The following is a 21,183-nucleotide window of genomic DNA, read 5'->3' on the forward strand; positions in this document are numbered from 1 at the left end:
GGAAAACAGGAAAAAAAGGTAGTGGCTCCAACTCGGGAGGAGGTTGGTCAATACAGACAGAGATGAAGGACGAGGGACAAATAACACCAACATTATTTGATAAAGCCTCAAAGAATCATATTATTTTGTATTTTCCTAGAATTATATATAATACATATAAGTGTGTTTATGTATATAATATACAATATTTTACATATGCATATCTTAAAGAAAGTTAAGCTTGGAGTACCAGTGTTCCCCTAAAGAACTATAGACTAACAAAAACCCTGGTACCAGGCATAGTAAACCTCCCTTGGAATGGTTGGTCAGTATAGCCCAAGTGACCTTCGAAACTAGACTATCCATGTAGGCCTTGGTTGCCTCTCAGGTTGAAGGTGACCCCTATTGCTGAAGACACTTAGGTAGAGCATTCAGATGATCTGAAAGCTCCTTCCTGCACTCTAGCTCCCGCAGTGACAGGAAAGTATGATGCGCGCAGCCAACAGAGGAGGCAACAGAGTAGTCATACCCAGCTGCTACGCCTATGAACTATGACGATGGCCAGCAAGGTAAGGCATTTGTAATGATGCAGTAAGTGGCACTCACATGTTGGTGACAAACAACAGCTGCCCAACTGGACTACTCAAAAGGAGGGCAATCATGCCTGGAACTAGAAACCTAGCCAAGTTTCTGGGGCTAGTGAGGCCATGGACTTCAGAGAAGAATCCACTACTGCCACTTTGCTGGGCCAGCAAAGTTCCCTACTACATTCTAAAGCTTATCCTTACACCCTCTGATACGTATACATGCCACCCCTCATCAAAGAAGCCTCTCTTTACAGCAAATGGAGAAAAAAACACAGAAAACCACAACTGGACACAATGCAGAGATCAACTGATGTGTGGAGCCCTGCCGCCCTGCCGCCCTGCCGTAACGGGCACATCTATGTCACGCCTCCCCTGTCTATACCTCAGGGAACATTGAAGAAGACATGGCAGAAGACTGTAAGAGGCTGAATACCAGGAGTCTGCTGTGAACCAGTCTCTCCTAGGAATGGCTGCAAAGACAAGACCAGGACAATGACTATATTAATGGGCATTCTAACATGGAAGGGGAAACTGTCACAGGGTCCCACCCCTGGACAAAGACCTACAGGCAACAAAAATGACTGCTGGGAAAAAGAGAATTAGACTCTTCCAGGGATGAGCCCACTTCTTAGTTGTTGTCCAATGCAGAATTGTCAGCCCTAAAACAATATATACACAAACAACAAAAACAGACTAAGTAGGTGTTGTGTTTAGATATAGTTGTGCACACTCACATGTGTGTATGTGTGTGTGTGTATGTGTGTGTGTAAAACAATCATAAAGAAAAGGAGGCCATCAAATTGAGGGGTAGGCATAGGAGGAGTTGGAAAGTTGAAAAGATGGTACTTGGGAGGGGCTGAAGGAAAGAAAAGGAACGAGGAAAACTGATGTAATAAAAGAATATATTGAAAAAATTTTAAAAATAAACATAAGGGGGGAAAGCAGTAACTGATCAGATATTGTGATGCATGTCTTTAATCCCAGCACACTCCAGAGGCAGGTACATCTCTATGAATTCAAGGCTAGCCTGGACTACATAGTGAGTTCTAGGCCAGCCTGGGCTACATAGTGAGGCCTTGTCTCAAAACAAAAAAAAGAAACAAATGACCCAGTAACTATTTTAGAAGATAAGAAAGACCAGTGGGAAAGGGCTTTAGGAGACAGTAACAGGAAATGAAGAAGATCAAAGTATGTGACGCACACTTATCATAATGTCACAATGAAAGTCATTATTGTCTAATATATACATATAAAATCAATAACTGTTAAATCAAAATTCTGTATTAAGCCAATAAAAGTAAAAAAAAAAACTTCAAAGACAAAAGAAAAATCTACAGTGAGCATTTAACAGAATAGAAGACCATTTGCTCAATCAGAGGAATGAATATGGAAGCTCTGAGAAACTCATCTAAGGACATTTACAGGAAGTAGGGTAAGACTGGCTTTAGGCAGGAGTGAGAAATACAGAAAGACCTCATCTCTCTCTCTCTCTCTCTCTCTCTCTCTCTCTCTCTCTCTCTCTCTCTCTCTCTCTCTCTCTCTCTCTCTCTCTCTCACTCTCTCATCTCTCTCTCTCTCTCCTCTCTCTCACACACACACACACACACACACACACACACACACACACACACGCATGCACATATGCACATACAAACCCACACCAAAACCTGCCCATGACTGCAGGTAGTATTATTTAACAGTCTGTGATTTCTTGAACACAAATTTTGTAAGTCTTACAAGTTTATATATAATAACTTTATAGAAACCTTTATCAGTTTGAATTAAACTAAGCTAAAGTTGACTTCACTAATTTAATTCAGTTGTTATCTAGAACAACCCAGACAAGGTACATGAATGCAAAAATGTATCACAAAGAAGATTCAGGACACAAAAACATGTATGTAGAAGATAAACTGTTTTAAATAACTAAGCACACAATTTATAAAGATACCGTGTTGCTGAATAGTTTTACGTCAACTTGACACAAGCTAGAGTTACCTGGAAGAAGGGAACCTCAATTAAGAAAATGCCTCCATAAGATCTGGTTGTTAGGCATTTTCTTACTTAGTAATTGATAATCTTAGTTAGTAATTAATGGGGGAGGGCCCATCCCACTGTGGGTGGTGCCTTCCCTGGGTTGGTGGTCCTGGGTTCTATAAGAAAGCAGGCTAAGCAAGCCAATGGGCACAAGCCAGTAAGCAGCGCCCCCTCAGTGGCCTCTGCATCAGCTCCTGCCTTCAGGTTCCTGCTCTGTTTGACTTCCTGTCCTGGCTTCCTTCAGTGATGAACAATGATATGGAAGCAGAAGCCAAACAAACTCTTTTCTCCCAACTTGCTTTTGGGCCATGGTGTTTTATCACAACAATAGAAACCAAACTAGGCCATACTGTTAATCTAAAACTGTAGAAATCTTAAAATAGAAAAGAACTTAAAACACTGTAGTCCAGTTTTTGTTTTGCAGAGGAGAAAATATAGCTTAGAGAAATTAAGTATGTTGTGATTGCCTAAGATAAACGGAAAAAGTAAGTCAAACAACACACTAAAATTCAATTCTCTTGTTTATCATTATTGAGTTAGGTGTTTTACAATGTCTTTACTAAGTTAGTTGAATTTTTATCTTATCAAATGCTGACCTCTAACGGGAAAATGCTGGATTTTCTGCATTAGCATACATATTTGAAAGTAATAATATATAATTAAATGTTCTACAATTTATTATTAATTCATACAATATCCTCCTCCTTTACCCACTTCTGAATTAGAATTAACAGGTGGGGTTTGACTGAGTGCTACAGTTACATGAATTATGAAGAACTTTTAAGTACCGTGCTGAAGAGCTTGTAAAACACTAATTACAGTAATTTGAATAAAATGTCTCCCATAAGTCTTGGGTATTTAAATACTTGGTCCAAGTTGGTGGCTGCTTAGGGAGGATTAGGTGATGTTACTTTTTTAAGAAGGAAGTATGACAATGGAGAAGAGCTCTGAGGTTTCAAAGCACTGGCACCATTGTCACTATACTCTGTGCTTCCTCTTTGCAGTTTGAGATGTGAGCTCTCAGCTGCCACCCCACTCTGTCAGTTGTGCTGGTCGTGGTGTTTTATCAGAGCACCAGAAAATGTAAGGCACTGATATTCAGTTATTTAAATACACGTAGTGGCAATTATGTGCCTGCTGCTAAGCTAGATCCAGAGATACAAAGATACAAAGTTAAATACAAATGCTCCCAGCCTTCACAATTTGACAGCTATTAAAGTTTAGTTCTGAATTTCCTAACTCCCTACACCTTAAAAATAATTTTATTGTTGATAATCTCAAAGATGTTCCACTGTTAAAAGACAAGTTATGTTTAGTTCCTGTATGCCTACCACCCAGCTTCAACAATTATTAACTCATCCATCTTATCCCACTGTAAACCTGCAACTACTTCTGTATTATTTTGAAGTTTCCAGATATCACATCATCACACCCATACATATTTCAAGGATGCATCTCCTGGAGATGGAGAACACTCTTTAAATACTTTTTTCCTGCTGCCTAGAAATTAATGCCCTTCTTTCCATGACTAGTTAGGTTCTGGATATCTTCTACTATAGGAACTGTGAGGAGAAATGTGTTTCCATAGTCTTAGCTGAGATAACAGAGAACAAGAGGCAACAACTATTCACTACATCATTTGCGCTTTGTGAAGTCCATTGAATCTACAGTTAAAGAATTATAGAAAAACATGATCAGGTCATACATAAAATGTGAGGACTTATGAACTCCCAAGCACTCATTTATTTACTTATAGAATGATTTCCCTATAGACTGTATTTTTTAATCTATTAATATATTAATTCACCAAGTAACTAAGAAACTCCATGAAGCATACATTAGTTTTGTTTCCATTTTACAGATGGAAAAACTGAAGAAAAGAAATGACAAGAAACTTATCTAAGCTATACATCTCATAAATAATCATACAGAATATGAATCCAGGAAGATTGGCTCAAAATCTATATTAATTTCATCCACTACACAATATATCTTTCAATATAAGGTTTCCATTTAAGACTACTCTATGTTTTCTAATAGTAAATACACAATTTCTCTTTAAATAACTTACTTATTTTCAGATTCTGGCATATGAGAAACTTGTGGAAGAACAATTCGAACAAGACACCTGTGTAAAAAAGCAATACAGAAGATGATTCTTAGTGGTAGAGTACTTGTGTGAGTCTGTGCTAGTTTTCCCCCATTTTGACACAAAAACTAGAGTTGTCTGAAAAAAAGGAACCTCACTTGAGAAAATGCCTCCATAAGATCTGGCTGTAAGGCATTTTCTTAATTAGAGATTGATGGGAGAAGGGCCCAGCCATTGTGGGTGGTCCCACCCCTGGGCTGGTGGCCCTGGATTCTATAAGAAAGGAGGCTGACAAGCCATAAGTACCAAGCCAATAGGCAGCATTCTTCCATATTCTCTACTTCAGTTCCTGCCTTCAGATTCTGCTGACTTCCCTCAGTGATAGACTGTGATCAGAAAATATAAACCAAACAAACCCTTTTCTCCTCAAGTTGCTTTTGATCATGTTTTCATTATAGCAATAGAAAGTAATCTAGGAGAGGCCCTGGATTCCATCCCCGGCACTGCACACAGGGGAGGAAAGAAGGGAGGAAGGGAGAGAATGAAGGTTAAACCAAGAGCAAGCAAGTGAGAGAGATTCTTAGGAAGAAGTATGTCAAAGTTATTACACCAACCTATTAACCTTGATTATACCAGGATGCAGAAATGAGAAAAGAGGTTTAAATTAGTCTTATTTGTAGATCTTTGTATTGTTTTAAAGGTTGCAATAAAAACATAAACTTTATAGTTTGGGAGTGAAATTTAACAATTTTAAAACAAAATTATTATTTATAATAAGTTATTAAACAGTTCCAAGTTCATCTAAGTACAGAAACATCAAGTATGGTATACGACTCTGTGTTTTTTTCTGTAAGAAACCTATAATTGGTTTTTGAGTAACACAGAAGAACGAATGACAAATCTTTGAAGGGACCTAGAAGTATTGCTACAAAATGATATGACGAAGTAGTTGATTTTCAGACCTGAAAGTGCTTTTTTATGAAATAGTATCTGAGCCTGGTACACCTGTGTAATACCAGCATTTGGGAGGCTGAGGAAAGAGGGTTTTGAAGTTAAGGTTACTCTGGGATACATACTAAGATCCTATTTATAAAATAAAATAATAAAATAAGGTAAAACTTGAACTAATTAAATAAAATGAAATGATGGGGCTGGAAAGTCACATGTGGTAGTGCGTGCCTGTAATTGCAGCACTCAGGAGATTAAAAACAACAGGTTTAAAACCAGTTCCAGGCTAGCCAGAGTTACACACTGAGTCCTTGTCTCAAAATAGGTTTGTGGCTGGAGTTGTTGCCGGCCTAGAATAGATGAAGCCCTAGGTTTTATTCCCTACAGTGGGAAAAATAAATTACTTAAGAAAAAGAAATGTTAAATATTCTGAATGATTTTATTTTATTTTTTTTTCTTCCTTTTTTTTTATTAATTTATTCTTGTTACATCTCAATGTTTATCCCATCCCTTGTATCCTCCCATTCCCCTCCCCCATTTTCCCATTATTCTCCTCCCCTATGACTGTTCCTGAGGGGGATTACGTCCCCCTATATATTCTCATAGGGTATCAAGTCTCTTCTTGGCTACTTGCTGTCCTTCCTCTGAGTGCCACCAGGTCTCCCCCTCCAGGGGACATGGTCAAATGTGCGGCACCAGAGTACGTGAGAAAGTCGTATCACACTCTCCACTGAGATACTCAAGGAAATTCCTCTCAAATCGGGAACAAGGCAAGGCTGCCCACTCTCTCCATATCTCTTCAATATAGTACTCGAAGTTCTAGCCAGAGCAATAAGACAACAAAAGGAGATCAAGGGTATCCAAATGGGAAAGGAGGAAGTCAAATTATCCCTGTTTGCAGATGATATGATAGTGGACATAAGTGACCCTCAAAATTCCACCAGAGAACTCCTACAGCTGATAAACACCTTCAACAAATTGGCTGGATACAAAATTAACTCAAAAAAGTCTGTAGCCTTCCTATACACAAATGACAAGCTTGCAGAGGAAGAAATTAGGAAAACCACACCCTTCACATTAGCCACAAGCAATATAAAATATCTAGGAGTTACCCTAACTAAGCAAGTGAAGGTTCTGAATGATTTTAGATATTTGATTGAGGATATCCCAACTTCTGACAAAAAGAATTCGATTACTCTATTTTCTGTTAGAAGTATAGCCTGAAACAGAGTTGACAAGCAGTAGAGCACAGCTAACATCCTTTAGGTTACTTATTTTTCACAGTCACAAGTGTAGTGCCATCATGTTCCAATCTGACCCTCAGTATTACATGGGAACTATCCCTTCTAACAAATAATTTTTCTTTCTAGAAAGGAACAAGTGGGAGACAAGGTTCAACCACTAACCTTTGCTTTTGTTCTTTTAACTGAGAACCTTTATTACTGGCTCTACTTAAGGCCTCAATATCATCAATACTATACTGGCAAAGTTTGGAAGTTAAGAATAAGGAGAGGAGAGAAATCTTTACATGTCCATAAAACATGAATTTCTTACTTTAAAGCTCCAAGTACTTCTTCTGGGTCTTCTGAAAGTTCATATAAATATTCCAAAGCTTTTCCTGCCACAGACTGTTGTCCATTCTAAAAGAAACAAACATAGTATGTTAAGTTACATCTTAAAGAAAGTGATGCTTGGAACAGGTTATCTATATTCCTGCCTATTACAAAGAAATATATTCATTCATTTTTTTTCTCAAAAGAAGTAACAGTATAGAATGAAGCTATAATTCATTGAAAAAAAAGAAAACAGGTTCATTTTATCCTCAGAAACTCACTTCTGTTTTTCTTGTGTTTTTCCTTTGGCTCTTTTTATTCTGTTTGCTTTGTCCTATTCCAATTTGTTTGTTTTTGTTTTATTGTATTGAATTGTATTTTTAAAATTATTCCTTAGATTCCTGTTTTCTGTTTTTTGTTTTTGTTTTTTGAGACAGGGTTTCTCTGTGTAATAGCTCTGGCTGTCCTGGAACTCTCTTTGTAGACCAGGCTGGCCTCGAACTCACAGAGATCCACCTGCCTCTGCCTCTCGGGTGCTGGGATTAAAGCTGTGGGCCACCACACCCCAGCTTAGATGCCTGTTTTCTAATGAGAGCCAAAGAGTGTGGATCCAGATGGGAGGGGAGTTGAAGGTGTTGGATCCTCTAGAACTAGAGTTACAGATAGGTGTGAGTTATCATGTGGGTGCTGGGAACTGAACTAGGGTCCTTTGGAAGAGCAGCCAGCGCTCTTAACCAGTGAGCCATCTCTCCAGCCCCATCCAAGGTTTTTTTTTTTAAACAGTAACCAAAAGAACCCTAAATTGTTAAATTCCCTTGTTTCTAGTACTATAATACTGCAAAGGCTCTGTATATTCCCCTTCTGCATCCTTCTCTCACTTCTCTCAGCTCCTCCAACCTTTCTATTATACACTTTTAGTTTAGTCCATTATCAGAAAGGCCTTAACTATGAGAGACCTCTTATCTGAAAGTTTCCTCCATGTTATTTCTGCAATGAAAATGTATGTTTCATCCAAGGATACTGCTTACATGGGAAGCTTCTCAAGTACCAATAGATTTTGCTTTCATTGTCTTTCTAGCTTGGAGGTAGAGTATGTACCTTCATTTTTCAGTGCTATTTTCATGGTGTCCTCTCCCTTTCTTCCCTAAAATCACCACTTTGAATTTCTTGTCATCAGACTTTATCTGTTATTAGTTACCATGATTTCTATACCTCTTACTGTTGCCATGGTCCCTAGATCCTTTACTGTTGCCATGGTCCCTATATCCTTTATTGTTGCTATGGTTCCTGTATCTTTAATGTTGCCATGGTCTCTATTTCTCTTGTTTCTATGGTTCCTAAGTGATTTCTTCTCATTTGTTGCTGCATTAACTACTGCTAAGTTATTTTATCCACCCCCTCCTTCCCTCTCCCCATCTCTGGGAATTTTCAATGCATAGACATTTGATCTTTGTAATATTCTAGCCTCTCAATAACTTAAATTCCATTACTAATAATTAAAACAATTTCATACTGTCATAAACTGATCTAAATGCCTTTATATTTTTTAAAATACAAACTGGTAAAGTCACTATGGAAATCAGTGTGGCGGTTCCTCAAAAAACTAGAAACAGATTTATCACTGTTCAGCTGCACCACTCCCTGAGCACATTTCCAAAAGACTCTATAGCCTACTACAGACATACTTGCTGATCTACGGCTACTGTTGCTTTATTCACAATAGCCAGGAAATGGAAACAGCCTAGATGTTCATCCACTGATGAATGGGTAATGAAATGTGGACATATACACAATGGAATTCTATTCAGCTACAAAGAGAAATGTAATTTTCAGGTAAATGGATAGGGCTGGAAAATAATACTGAGTGGAGTGGCCCAGATGCATAAATAGAAAGGCCACATTCTTTCTCTTTCTTATTTGGGGATCTTAGATCTGAATCTTTAGGTTTGAGTGTTTAACCTGAAGTAGCCATAAAAGATAGGAAAAGAGAAAGAGACCATTGTGGGAGGTAGGGAGAAGACACGATAGAAATGTAGCTAGTAGGACATAGGTGCTATGAAGAGGGTTAGTGAAAATTGGGGGAGACCTAAATGAATGGTTAATATAGAGGGGGGCGATGGAAAGAACAACAAATGGTTTGAAAAAGCCATCGGGAAACTTAGTACTTTATAAGCTTACTTAAAATCACAGTTTTAATATAATTACCTCTACATGGCAAGATAAGGCTCCCATAGGAGCCAGTGTTTATTTAACAAAAACTCCAGTGCCTGGTAGGGGATACTTCCCTTCAAATTGTTGGTCTCTATATCCATTATTGTTCAAGACACTCCATCAAAAAATACAGGCTATTGTCAATTACTCTTGGTTGCCTGTTAGAACATGAACGTAAGACCCTGCTGATGAAGACACCATACAAATTAAGCTGGTATTGACCTGGAAGCTAGCTGACTGAGGGTTACCTCTAATAGTGTTGGAAGTTGTTATGCAAACCACCAAGGAAAACCTTTACCAAAGCCAGCTATAAAGCCTGAGATTCACAATAGGATTAGCAAGACATTCCCAATGGTGTGGCAGTGAGACTTGTATCCTGAGGCAACAAACAACGAACTGGACCTAAATCCCACTCAATTGGAGGGAACTCATACCTGGTACTGTAAACCTAGCCAAGAACCCATTGCTGGGAAGGTCATAGATCATGCGGTGATTTGAATAAGAAATGTTCCACATCCTTGAGCATTTGAATACTTGGTCCCCAGTTAGTGGTGCTATTAGGGGAGGCTTAGAAGAGGAACCACATCACCAGAGGCAGGGTCAAAAGCTACTTGCTATTTCCAGTTCATCTCTATCAGGTTTTGGGGGAACTTTTTGTCTTACTGGTCTTTTGCCTATGTACTTTGGTTTACAATTTAGTGGTTTTGCAGGATTTTTTTTGACTTGTTTTTGGAAGTTTCTCTTTTGTTTGTTACTGTGTGTGTGTGTGTGTGTGTGTGTGTGAAAGAGGGGGGGCATGGATTTGGGTGAGTAGGATCTGGTAATAATTGGAAGAGGGGAAATGTGATCAGAGTATATTGTATGAAAATGTTTTTTAATAAAAGAGGCAAAAAAAAGATGTGAGCTCTTGGCTTGTTGCTCCACAAAGAAGGCCTGCTCCACACTTCCCTTTCATGACAATGATGGACTGTCATCCCTCTGGGAGCAATAAGCTCCAAATAAACCATTTCTTCTATAAGTTACCTTAGTCATGTCATTTTATCACAGCTATAGAAACATAACTAATACATCACAGTGAACTTAGAACTTAGTACTACCATACAACTTAAGAAATACAGTTCCCAACCACCTTCTAAATACTCATCCTTATGACCTAAGTGAAGATCTCACGTATCAGCAAAGAAGCTTCTTTTACATTTCATCAGATGGAGACTATTAGAAAGATCTATAATTGGTCAAAAGGCAGAGAAAAAGGTGACTTGGTTGCCCAGTCCTAAATGAGACATCTATAACACAACCTCTATACCTTAGGCTCGGGGGAAATTGTGGAACACTGGGCACAAAGATTGTAAAAACCTAAGGACTTGGATGATAGCGTTTTTTCTGGGCAGGACAGGGATATAGCTCCCATGAATACTCAACAATATGGTTACCTGTGTAAAACCTGCTAAGACAACACTAATTTACACATCAGCATGGCTAGAGAAAGTTTCATAAGCCTCCAAATCCCCAGATGATGAACTAAAACATACCAAAGAAATCAAAGCTAAGGTCTGCATAAGAAAGAGAACATGTGTTTATTTATTATATCCTCACACAGTATATTTTTAAAGTTCCATTTTCCTGAAATTTCATTTGTATTTATAGTTGAATATAATTCCATGGTATATACGTACTACAATTTAATTATAAGTTCAATGATTGATAGACACCTAGGCTATTCAACTTCCTGAATATTGAGAATAATTTCATTTTCTTCATACTCTCTTACATATCTATGCATTCCCTCTATTACTGACTACAGCAACCCTGCAGTAAAACCTCCAACCCATTGATGCTTCCACGTTGTCATTGTGTCTCATTCACTTAATGTCTTCTGATACACCCTCTTAAAATTTTAGAAGTATTCATTATAATTACTCTACTTTTACTGACAGTTTTCATTCATCGCATTCATTTTATAAAACTGAAGATTTAGTTAAGTACAATTTTGCACTGACTTTTGTTCTTTCATTCATTAGGCAGAATGTAGAAGTTGTACAAAATTATACAACTATTTGCTTTATTTTTTAACATTATCAAATGAATTTTAATCCTATTGGCAAGCACATGGCACTTCCTTAGTCATTCATTTCCTGCCTTCATGAATGATTAGTTTATATCTTATCCTGCCTTCTCAAAATTCCTATATATATCTCCCAATGTCATCACTTGACAGCAAGTCTAAGAGAATAAAAAGACAATCCATCAAAGGAGAGTGAAAGAGAGTGACTGATAAGAATAAAACAAAGAGTACTAGAAGCCAATTGTGCTTCAAAAAAGAAGTCAACTGTATTGACTACTGATGATGATGGGTAAAATATAATGAGGACTAATATTTAACCATTGTACTATGCAGGACCAGGTCACCAGTGACTTTGACAAAAGCAGTTTGGTACGCTCTCCTGAAAAAAATCTTACCAGGACAAAGTTCAGGAGATATAAAAGAGTAAGTATAGATATTTCAAAGGAGCTTTGTTATAAAAGAAAGAAAGAAAACAAATTAGGCAATAGATGGTAAGAAGATGGCTAAGACAGTTTTTTTTTTAAAGTTTCTGTTCATTTGAAAAAGAAAGAAGAAATGTGTAAGTTATGGGAATAACTCAGTAAAAGAGAACACAAAGGCAACGGGTGATGTAAGAAGCAAGTGTTTAAGCTGAGAGGTTGGCTTTAGAAAGGAATATGTACAGTTTACCTACAATTATTGTTGAGAAGATAAAATATATGGTGTGATGCTTGGTATGTATAGAGAGATAGTTATAGGAATCTTGGAAGTCCTCTGCCAGGGTTCTTTAGGTTCTAGAATATGTATGTAGGTAAATTTTATGAATGGCTAGTGTTGTGCTTTCCATGTAAAATATCTCCCATAGACTCTTAGATTTCAACACTTAGTTCTGAGTTTGCAGTGTTGTATGGAAATGTTACAGAAACTCTAGAAGGTGAAGCCTTGATAGAGGAAGCATGCCAATGGGGGCAGGCCTTGGGGCTTTCTTGCCCAGCCCAATGTTATGCTCTATCCTTCCTGGACTACTGATGCAATATGACTGGCTGGCCTCGTGCTCCTACCACCATTCCTTTCCCAGCATGATAGACTTTAAGCCCTCTGTAACTATAGGTCAAATAAATTCTTTCACCCCCTAAATCACTTTTTCAAGGTATTTTATCGCTCCAACAGGAAATGAAACTAATAAAGATTAAAAGATAAGGTAGCTTATTCTAGAAAAGAAAGCAGTGTTTTACCTCCGTAATATCCCTTGTCTCGCCTATTATCTGAAGATTCGATTATCATTATCTCTCATTCTGCCTCTAATTTTTCCCTATTCAGCTCCCTGGAAATAGAAACTGCTTTCCCCAAAGCACTGCTTGTGATTCTGTTTGCTGTTTGTGTTTGGAGTTTTCTGAGATAAGCTCAGTAGTCAAAGGCAAGTAAAAACAGATGTATTTATTAAACTAAAATTTATACTTTGTGGTTAGAAAAGAAGAGATACAGGTTAGTCATAGTACTAGCACATATCTTTAATCCTAGCACTCAGAAAGCAGAGACCCATGGATCTCTATCAGTTCAAAGCCAGCCAGGTCTATATAGAAAGCTCTAGACCAGCCAGAGCTGCATAGTGAGAACACTACTTCCTCTTTAATAAAGACCACAAATGTTTAAACTGTTTCATTTAAATTGAGGAGAACTATATATTCTAAGTAGATACATATTTATTTGCATGGTGTGACAGATTCTCTATCTTTTTATAGAGTTGGGGATATAACACGGGCCTTTGTGCACGCTTGGCAAATGATCTACTATGAGCTATGTTCTCTGCTGCTGAAATAACATTTTTAAAACCTTAAGTTTCTCTGAGTTTTCAAATGTCATTGTTACCATGATCATCACCATCTTCTTCATCATCATCATGACACATCATTATTATGATGTGTGGGGGGGGCACATATGTGGAGGTCGGAGGACAAGTTTGTGAAGTTGCTTCTCTCCTTCCACCTTTATGTGAGTTTAGGGAGTTGAACTCAGGTTACCAGACTTGTTACAATTGCCTTTACCCACTGAGTTATCTCAGTGGTCCAGGAGTTGTTTTCTTTTCCTTCTTCTTCCTTCCTTCTTCCTCCTCCTTCTTCCCTTCTTCACCTTCTTTCCTTCTTCTTCCTTTCTTCTTCTTTTTTCTATTTTTCTACTTTTCTTCTTCTTTCTTCTTATTGTCTTTCTCCTCTTCCTCCTCTTATTTTCTAACACAGGGTTTCTCTGTCTTGGCTGTCCTGGACTCACTTTGTAGACCAGGTTGGCCTCAAACTCACAGCAATCTGCCTACCTCTGCCAAGTGCTGGGATTACTACAGGTATGTGCACCACCACGCTGGACATCCTGGAGTTTTTTAAAAATGGTGTTTTGGTACATTTATTTTTATTTGTTTTAAACACAAATTTGCTACTACCTCAGAAGAAGAGAAACATGACAATTCTCTATGCAGCTTAGTGTGAAAATATGAGATGAAAGAGAATAAAGGGAGGTCTCTCTTGTGCCTAGCTGATGGTGAGTTTATGAATTATTTTTCAAAAAAGAAAAGCATATACTATATTAGAAGATAAATATGAATTACCTCTAGAGCACACTGTACAGCTAACCTCAGGATTTTGGTAGTTGAAACTCCACTCTCAAATAGACTATTATCATATGATTTTTCATCTGTTAATAACATCTTTAAAGTATCGATTGCCTGTAAAGCTGAAATAAACAATAAAAATGTGAAATATTTTTAGCAAACATAATACTTATTTATGGTTAATTATAACACAATGAATCTCAAATCACTGTAAGAATATTTGCATCTTTAGAAAGATAAAATATATTGCATCATATGAATCAATAAACCACCAAAAAGGATTAGAATATTTTAAAAATGCCTACTGAGCACTTTGTGACTATGCGACTCCATAGACATATGGATAGAGCCTCAAAAGCAAACAAGTACAAGATGTTCATCTAGCGCTACACGTAAGAACAAAATATGGAACTTAAAACCTAAATTCCATTATTAATTGGTGGATTGAATGCATTGTGCAACATTCACAAAATGGAGTATAATACTATTAAAAGGGAATGAATATATTATATTCCATTATATGTCTTAAAGGTAGATAATTATAAATTAAATGTGTACAATAGACATTAAGTGACACATAAGTTATACCTAATAAGCCAAAAAGGCGATAAATAGATTCACAAAATCCAACTGATCCAAAAGAAGTAAGTAAAAAGCAAAACAGCAACAAAGAATAGGACATAATTGAAAGACAAAGAACCTAATGGTAAATTTATATCTAATCTAGATGAATGTGGTGGCGCAGGTGTGTAGTCTCAGTACTAGGAGCCTAAGGCTGCAGGATCACAAATTTAAGGCCTAGCCAGGAAACAAAATAACTTCAAGGTTATTCTGGGCAATTTAGTAAGAGTATATCTTATAGTAAAAAGCAAAAGAAGAGCTGGGGAGCTGGGGATATAATTTAGTGGCAGAATGCTTGCCTAGCATGTATGGGCCCGTGATTTAATTCCTTACTACCTGAAAATAAAGTAAGCCTAACATTATTAAGAATCATATTATATCTAAATAACCAAATGAACCAACTGAAAGGCAAAGATGATTAAATTAAAACAAAAAGAAACATTCAAAAAGACATTAAAAAAATTCTCCACCTCCCCTTGGTGGGGAGGCCTGGTTGCACTCAAAGAAAGAGTAAGCAGGCTGCCAAAATGACATTTGATAGCCTGTGACCATATAGTCGGGGAGGAGGGCCCCCTCGGTCATAGACCTAGGGGACGGAAATAGGGTGAAAGCGGGAGGGAGGGAGGAATGGGAGGATAGAAGGGATGGAATAACAATTGAGTTGTAATCTGAATAAATTAATTTAAAAAACAATTCATAACAATATCAAGATTACAAAAAAATTCTTTACTGGCATATACTCAGTTTACATAGTGTTGGGTATCATAAAGACAATCTCATTCAGTATAGTATATACATAGGTCATATTCTTTCCTCCTTCCCTCCTCTCCCTTTTATCTCCTCCTATTAGTCTCCTTCCTTCCCTTAATGTCCATTCTACACTCACAATGTTTATACACATTAATGATCTTACATATGTATAAAACCCCAGGATTCACCAATGACAGAAAGCATGCAATATTTGACTTTCTGACTTTCAAAGTATTCTGAGTTTGACTAACTTCACTTAATATGATGGTCTCTCCAGTTGTATCCATTTTCTAATTCTTCTTTATGCCTGAATAACATTTCATTGTGTACAAATACCACATTTAAACTTATTTTAATACTTGTTTGTATATGTAAATACACACGGGTGTCTGTATGGTACAACACATGTGTGGAATTCATTAGACTTTCTTTTTGGAATTAGTTGTGGGATCAAATTCAGATTGCCAAGCTTTCAGGGTAACTGTCTTTATCTACTGAGCCATCTCACTCGCCATCTTTGTTATTTTTTTCAGAGACAAGCTTTTATGCAGACAGAGCTACACTTGAATTTATTATGTAGCCAAGAATGACCTTGAACTTCTGATCCTCCTGTCCAATGGTGGGATCAGAGGTATGTGCGAACATACCTGATTTTATGTGGTGCTAGGGATAGAATCTAGACCTTCATGCACACTAGTTAAGCACCTTACAAACTGATCTACATCCCAGCCACAATGTCACATTTTCTTTATGCATACATCTGTTGACAACACCTAAGCTAATTATATACTTTGTTTTTGTGAATAAAAAATAAAAGACAAAGTTGGTTTAAAATATAGGATAAAATATACCATAGTAAATATAATCAAAAGTAGGAACATCTATATTAATGATAGACAAGTAGATTTTTAAAACAAAGAACAATTACTTAAGATAGGATATTTCAAGCTGATAAATGAATCAATTCAATAAGGATATAAACCTAATTGCTTATGGGTCTGATGATAAAATTTCATAATATAAGATGCAAAAATGGGCTAGTGAGATGGGCTAAGGCACTTGTTCCCAACGCTGATAATGGGAGTTTTATTCCTGGGACCCACATGAAGGGAGAAACCCCAATCCTGTAAGTTGTCCTCTGATACACACACACACACACACACACACACACACACACACACACACACACACACTCTCTCTCTCTCTCTCTCTCTCTCTCTCTCTCTCTCTCTCTCTCTCTCTCTCTCTCTCTCTCAATCCCAGGATCTAGACTAATCTCTTGTGTTATAGACTTCAGGCCTGTTCCAGTAGGCTCAAAAGCTAGGTTCATTCCAATAGACCTAGGTACCAGGTAACTCCCTTGTCTCCCCCATAATCCACCACACATATATATATATAAGTCCCATATCTTTATCAGCTAGCCTCAATAAACTGAGTCTCAAAATCCATCCCAGAAGACACAAGCACCAGACCAATCTCCTACAATTTTGAGCGCTGCCAAACTACCTGTAGACATGTGCACTAGCCTAGAGCATGGAGAATATAGTTATTAGCCAGGTATTTGGGTCCCAGAAAACTGTTCTAGACTATAGATATGTGAGTGCTGGCCTGAAGGACTGGCTAGGCTTCTAGAGCTATAAAAGGCTATTCTCAAATCTGATTACAAAAGGGACATTCCTGGGAGTTGGTCCCTAGAGGAATGCACCTGGCTGGCACTTGGATGCTCAGGCTAATGTTGATCCTAAGGCGAAGCTGGCTAGTTTAGACTAAAGATACAGATAGCCCCATTATATACAGTTTCTAGGAGCCCTCTCTAATATTAGGTTGTAGAATCACCTCAAAGATGAATCATTAGGTCCATTCAATGACCTACCGCCAGATCTATACTGATGTTTCCAGACACCAACCCCAATGGCCTAACTCAGGCCTGCCCAAGGATACATACAAAAAGCTTCCTAAGAACCACACACCAAGTATCCTGCGCAGACTCTCTGAATGAACTGACTGATGAAAGGCTTTTATAAATAAAGCTAACTGACAATGACCACTGTAATTCCCTCCCTTCTCAAATATGCGGATCCCAATGCAAGACCACAAAGATCAAACACAATTGTGGAAATAATAATCCACCCTAATTATTAAATAAGGTGCCAGTAAAGGCCTCTAAAGAAACTAGAGATTGACACACTGGGCTGCAAGGCACAGACTTGTAGTCCTAGCATTCAAAACCTGAGATGGGAGGATCATTTGTTCATAGGTGTTTGAAACCAGTCTGGGCAACAATGAAATCTTTTTTTTAAAAGAGAAAGAAAGAAATGCAGATTTATAAACTGCCTGTCTAATAATAATACAAACGAACACATTTACAAGAAGCTTAGTAAACATCAAGAATATAGAGAAACAGGGCTGATGAGATGGCTCAGCAAATAACGGTGCTTGCTGCTAAGCCTGTTGAGCTGAATTGGATCTCTGGAACCCACCTGGTTGAAGGTGGGACCAGACTCCCACATGTTTTCCTCTGACTTTCACACATACAATGTGGCCTATTTTCTTCTGCTTCCCTCTCCTCCTCAATAAATAAATAATGTTTTTTAATTAATTTATTCTTGTTACATCTCAATGTTGATCCCATCCCTTGTATCCTCCCATTCTTCCCTCCCTCCCATTTTCCCATTATTCCCCTCCCCTATGACTGTTCCTGAGGGGGATTACCTCCCCCTGTATATGCTCATAGGGTATCAAGTCTCTTCTTGGCTACTTGCTGTCCTTCCTCTGAGTGCCACCAGGTCTCCCTCTCCAGGGGACATGGTCAAATGTGAGGCACCAGAGTACGTGAGAAAGTCATATCCCACTCTCCACTCAACTGTGGAGAATGTTCTGACTATTAGCTAGATCTGGGTAGGGCTTTAAAGTTTACCGCCTGTATTGTCCTTGGCTGGTGCCTTAGTTTGAGCGGGACCCGTGGGCCCAAATCTGCCTATCATAATGTTCTACTTGTAGGTTTCTAGGACCCTCTGGATCCTTCCACTTTGCTATTCTTCCATGCTTCTCTCATTTAGAGATCCAATAGAATATCCTCCCCTCTGTCCCAGTTTCCTGGTAAGTGAAGGCTTTTGTGGGACATGCCCCTTGGGCTAGTATGCAGATATAAGTGAATATATACCATTTGATTCTTTCTGCTTCTGGGTTAACTCACTCATTATGATCATTTCTAGCTCAATCCATTTATCCACAAATTTCGGGAATTCATTGTTTTTAATAGCTGAGTAGTATTCCATGGTATATATGTACCACAGTTTCTTTATCCATTCATCTACTGATGGACACTTAGGCTGTTTCCATGTTCTGGCTATAATGAATAAGGCTGCTATGAACATGGTTGAGCAAGGAATTAAACACCACCAAACCAAATAACCCAATTGAGAAATGGGGCTTGGAACTAAACAGAGAATTCTCAACAGAGGAATATCAAATGGCTGAGAAACACTTAAAGAAATGCTCAACCTCCTTAGTCATCAGGGAAATGCAAATCAAAACAACTCTGAGATTCCATCTTACACCCATCAGAATGGCTAAGATCAAAAAATTCAAGTGACACTACATGCTGGCAAGGATGTGGGGAGAGAGGAACACTCCTTCATTGCTGGTGGGAATGCAAACTAGCACAGCCACTTTGGAAATCTATCTGGTGCTATCTCAGAAAAATGGGAATAGGGCTTCCTCAAGACCCAGCTATTCCACTCCTTGGAATATACCCAGAAGATGCTCCAGCACACAACAAATAATGTTTTTAAAAAGAAGGTAAAGGGGGCAAGATCTAGTAGATGCTCTTCAAGAGGACCTGGGCTCAATTCCCTGCTCCCACATGACAGCTCACAACCATCTGTAACTCCAGCCCTAGGGAATCTGATGCCCTTTTCTGGCCCCTGCAAGCAACAGGCACACTTGCAGGTAAAACACCCATATACATAAAATAAAATTTAAAATAATAAAAAAGAAATTAAGAAAACAAACAAAAACAAAACAGAGCTAAACATATAGGAGCATGCCTATATCCTGTATCCATAGCATACAGCAGAGGCAAGAAAATCACAAGTTCCAGGTCAGCCTGGCCCACACAGTGCGCTCCAAAACCAAAAAAATACTAATAGAAACTCTAGAGTTGAAAACTGTCATAAAGTGCACCAGTAGAAGGTCTGATCAAGTAGAAGAAACTGAACTCAAAGACAGTTTAACAATATGTAGGCAAAGAAGAGATGAGGAAGAAAATTATAAGGAATAAAGAAATAGTGTGAAATCTATGGGACAGCATCAAGAGAGCAGATGCTCTAATTATAATAATAAAAAGAAGTTGAGATACAAACAGAAATTTTGTTAAATGAAAAAATAGTAGAAACAATAAATTTCAGAAAAGATGTGAGTATCCATTTAGACTCTAAATTTTAGAGGTAGGTAGCAAGTGTCTAAGCAGATTTAACACAAGCAAGCCTTAACCAAGATATTATCAAGTAATAAAACATCAAAGATTGAGGAAAGGTTTGACAGTACCAGCTGAAAAGGAGTGGCACATTTCAGGGTGTGCTAATGGTCCAGAAATATCATCAACCATGAAAAATTGAGAAGACAGATCTCAAGTGCAGATGTTAAAAACGGCTAACTAGGAATACTTGGCAAGGAAATGAAGGGCAAATGAAAATTCCCAGATAAACACTAAAGAAGTATCATCAATATCAGAGATGTCTTGCTAGAAATGCTGAAGGGAAGCCTTAGAGCTGAAGAAAAAAACATGTTGATTAGCAAGATAAAAAAACCTAAGCCATGAAAGTACACAGTTAAATTCAAAATAGTCTTGATAAGAGTGTAATTCACTTGTATCTTTAGAATGAAGGTTAAAAATTAAAATATTAAACTGATACCTAAAATAATTTTAAAGAATATTTAATATAAAATATAAGTTGTATCAGAAACATAAACTATGGAGAGGCAGATGAAATAAAATTGTTGAGTTATTTTGGTATGATCAAAGTAGAGTAATCGTCAGCTCAAAACAGCCTATTATAAGATGTTTTAAATAAGACTTGCAGTAATCACAAAGATAAACTATAATTATTAGATAATACATACAGTAATCAAAGCAGATAACTACAGAATATCACCTGATTGCAAAGGAAAACAACAGGCAGAAAGGAAAAAGGGATCTATAAGACAAAAGAATTAATAGAATGGTAATAATATGTCCTTGTATATCAATAATTGCCTTGAATGTAAAGGGCTTAATTCTATAATCAAAAGACACAGAGTATATAAATATATTAAAGGCAAGAAAATATTGTATTTATAAGAGACTCGCATTTCAGGACAACCTTTTAAGGACACATAGTTTGAATGTGATGAGGTTAAAAAAAGGCATTCTACATAAATGGATGACAAAATAGAACAAGATTAGCTGTATTTATATAAGATAAAATAAATTTTCAGTAAAAATTATAAAAAAGAGACAAAAAACAATTATATAACACTAAAGGGTATAAATGTATTGAAAAGTATTATAAATGTATATATTCATCCAACATTAGAATACTTAAGTATATAATGAGAATGACACAATTAAAGGAGGATATAGATTATAATACAATACCAGTGAGGGCCTTCAATGTTTTACTTTTAACAATGTCCATAATATTATCCACATAGACAAAAAATAAGGAAACACTGAATTTAAACTATTATTTAGACCAAGTGGACCTGACAGACATATTGAA

The 21,183-nt window shown here is 37.4% G+C and overlaps 1 protein-coding gene across 1 annotated transcript in view; it reads right to left on the reverse strand.

The window, feature by feature from the left end:
- Positions 1 to 21,183, reverse strand: part of Tex11 (testis expressed 11) — a 223,002-nt gene that overhangs the window by 72,601 nt on the left and 129,218 nt on the right. Inside the window, exons 17-19 of the mRNA XM_051141799.1 lie at positions 14,048 to 14,172; positions 7,195 to 7,280; positions 4,675 to 4,731 (exon numbers count right to left, since the gene is read on the reverse strand). Of these exons, the coding sequence (XP_050997756.1) occupies positions 4,675 to 4,731; positions 7,195 to 7,280; positions 14,048 to 14,172 (268 nt within the window). The remainder of the gene's footprint in view (positions 1 to 4,674; positions 4,732 to 7,194; positions 7,281 to 14,047; positions 14,173 to 21,183) is intronic.

This window comes from Acomys russatus, chromosome X (genome assembly GCF_903995435.1).
Source record: "Acomys russatus chromosome X, mAcoRus1.1, whole genome shotgun sequence".
In the NCBI taxonomy this organism is placed as follows: domain Eukaryota; kingdom Metazoa; phylum Chordata; class Mammalia; order Rodentia; family Muridae; genus Acomys; species Acomys russatus.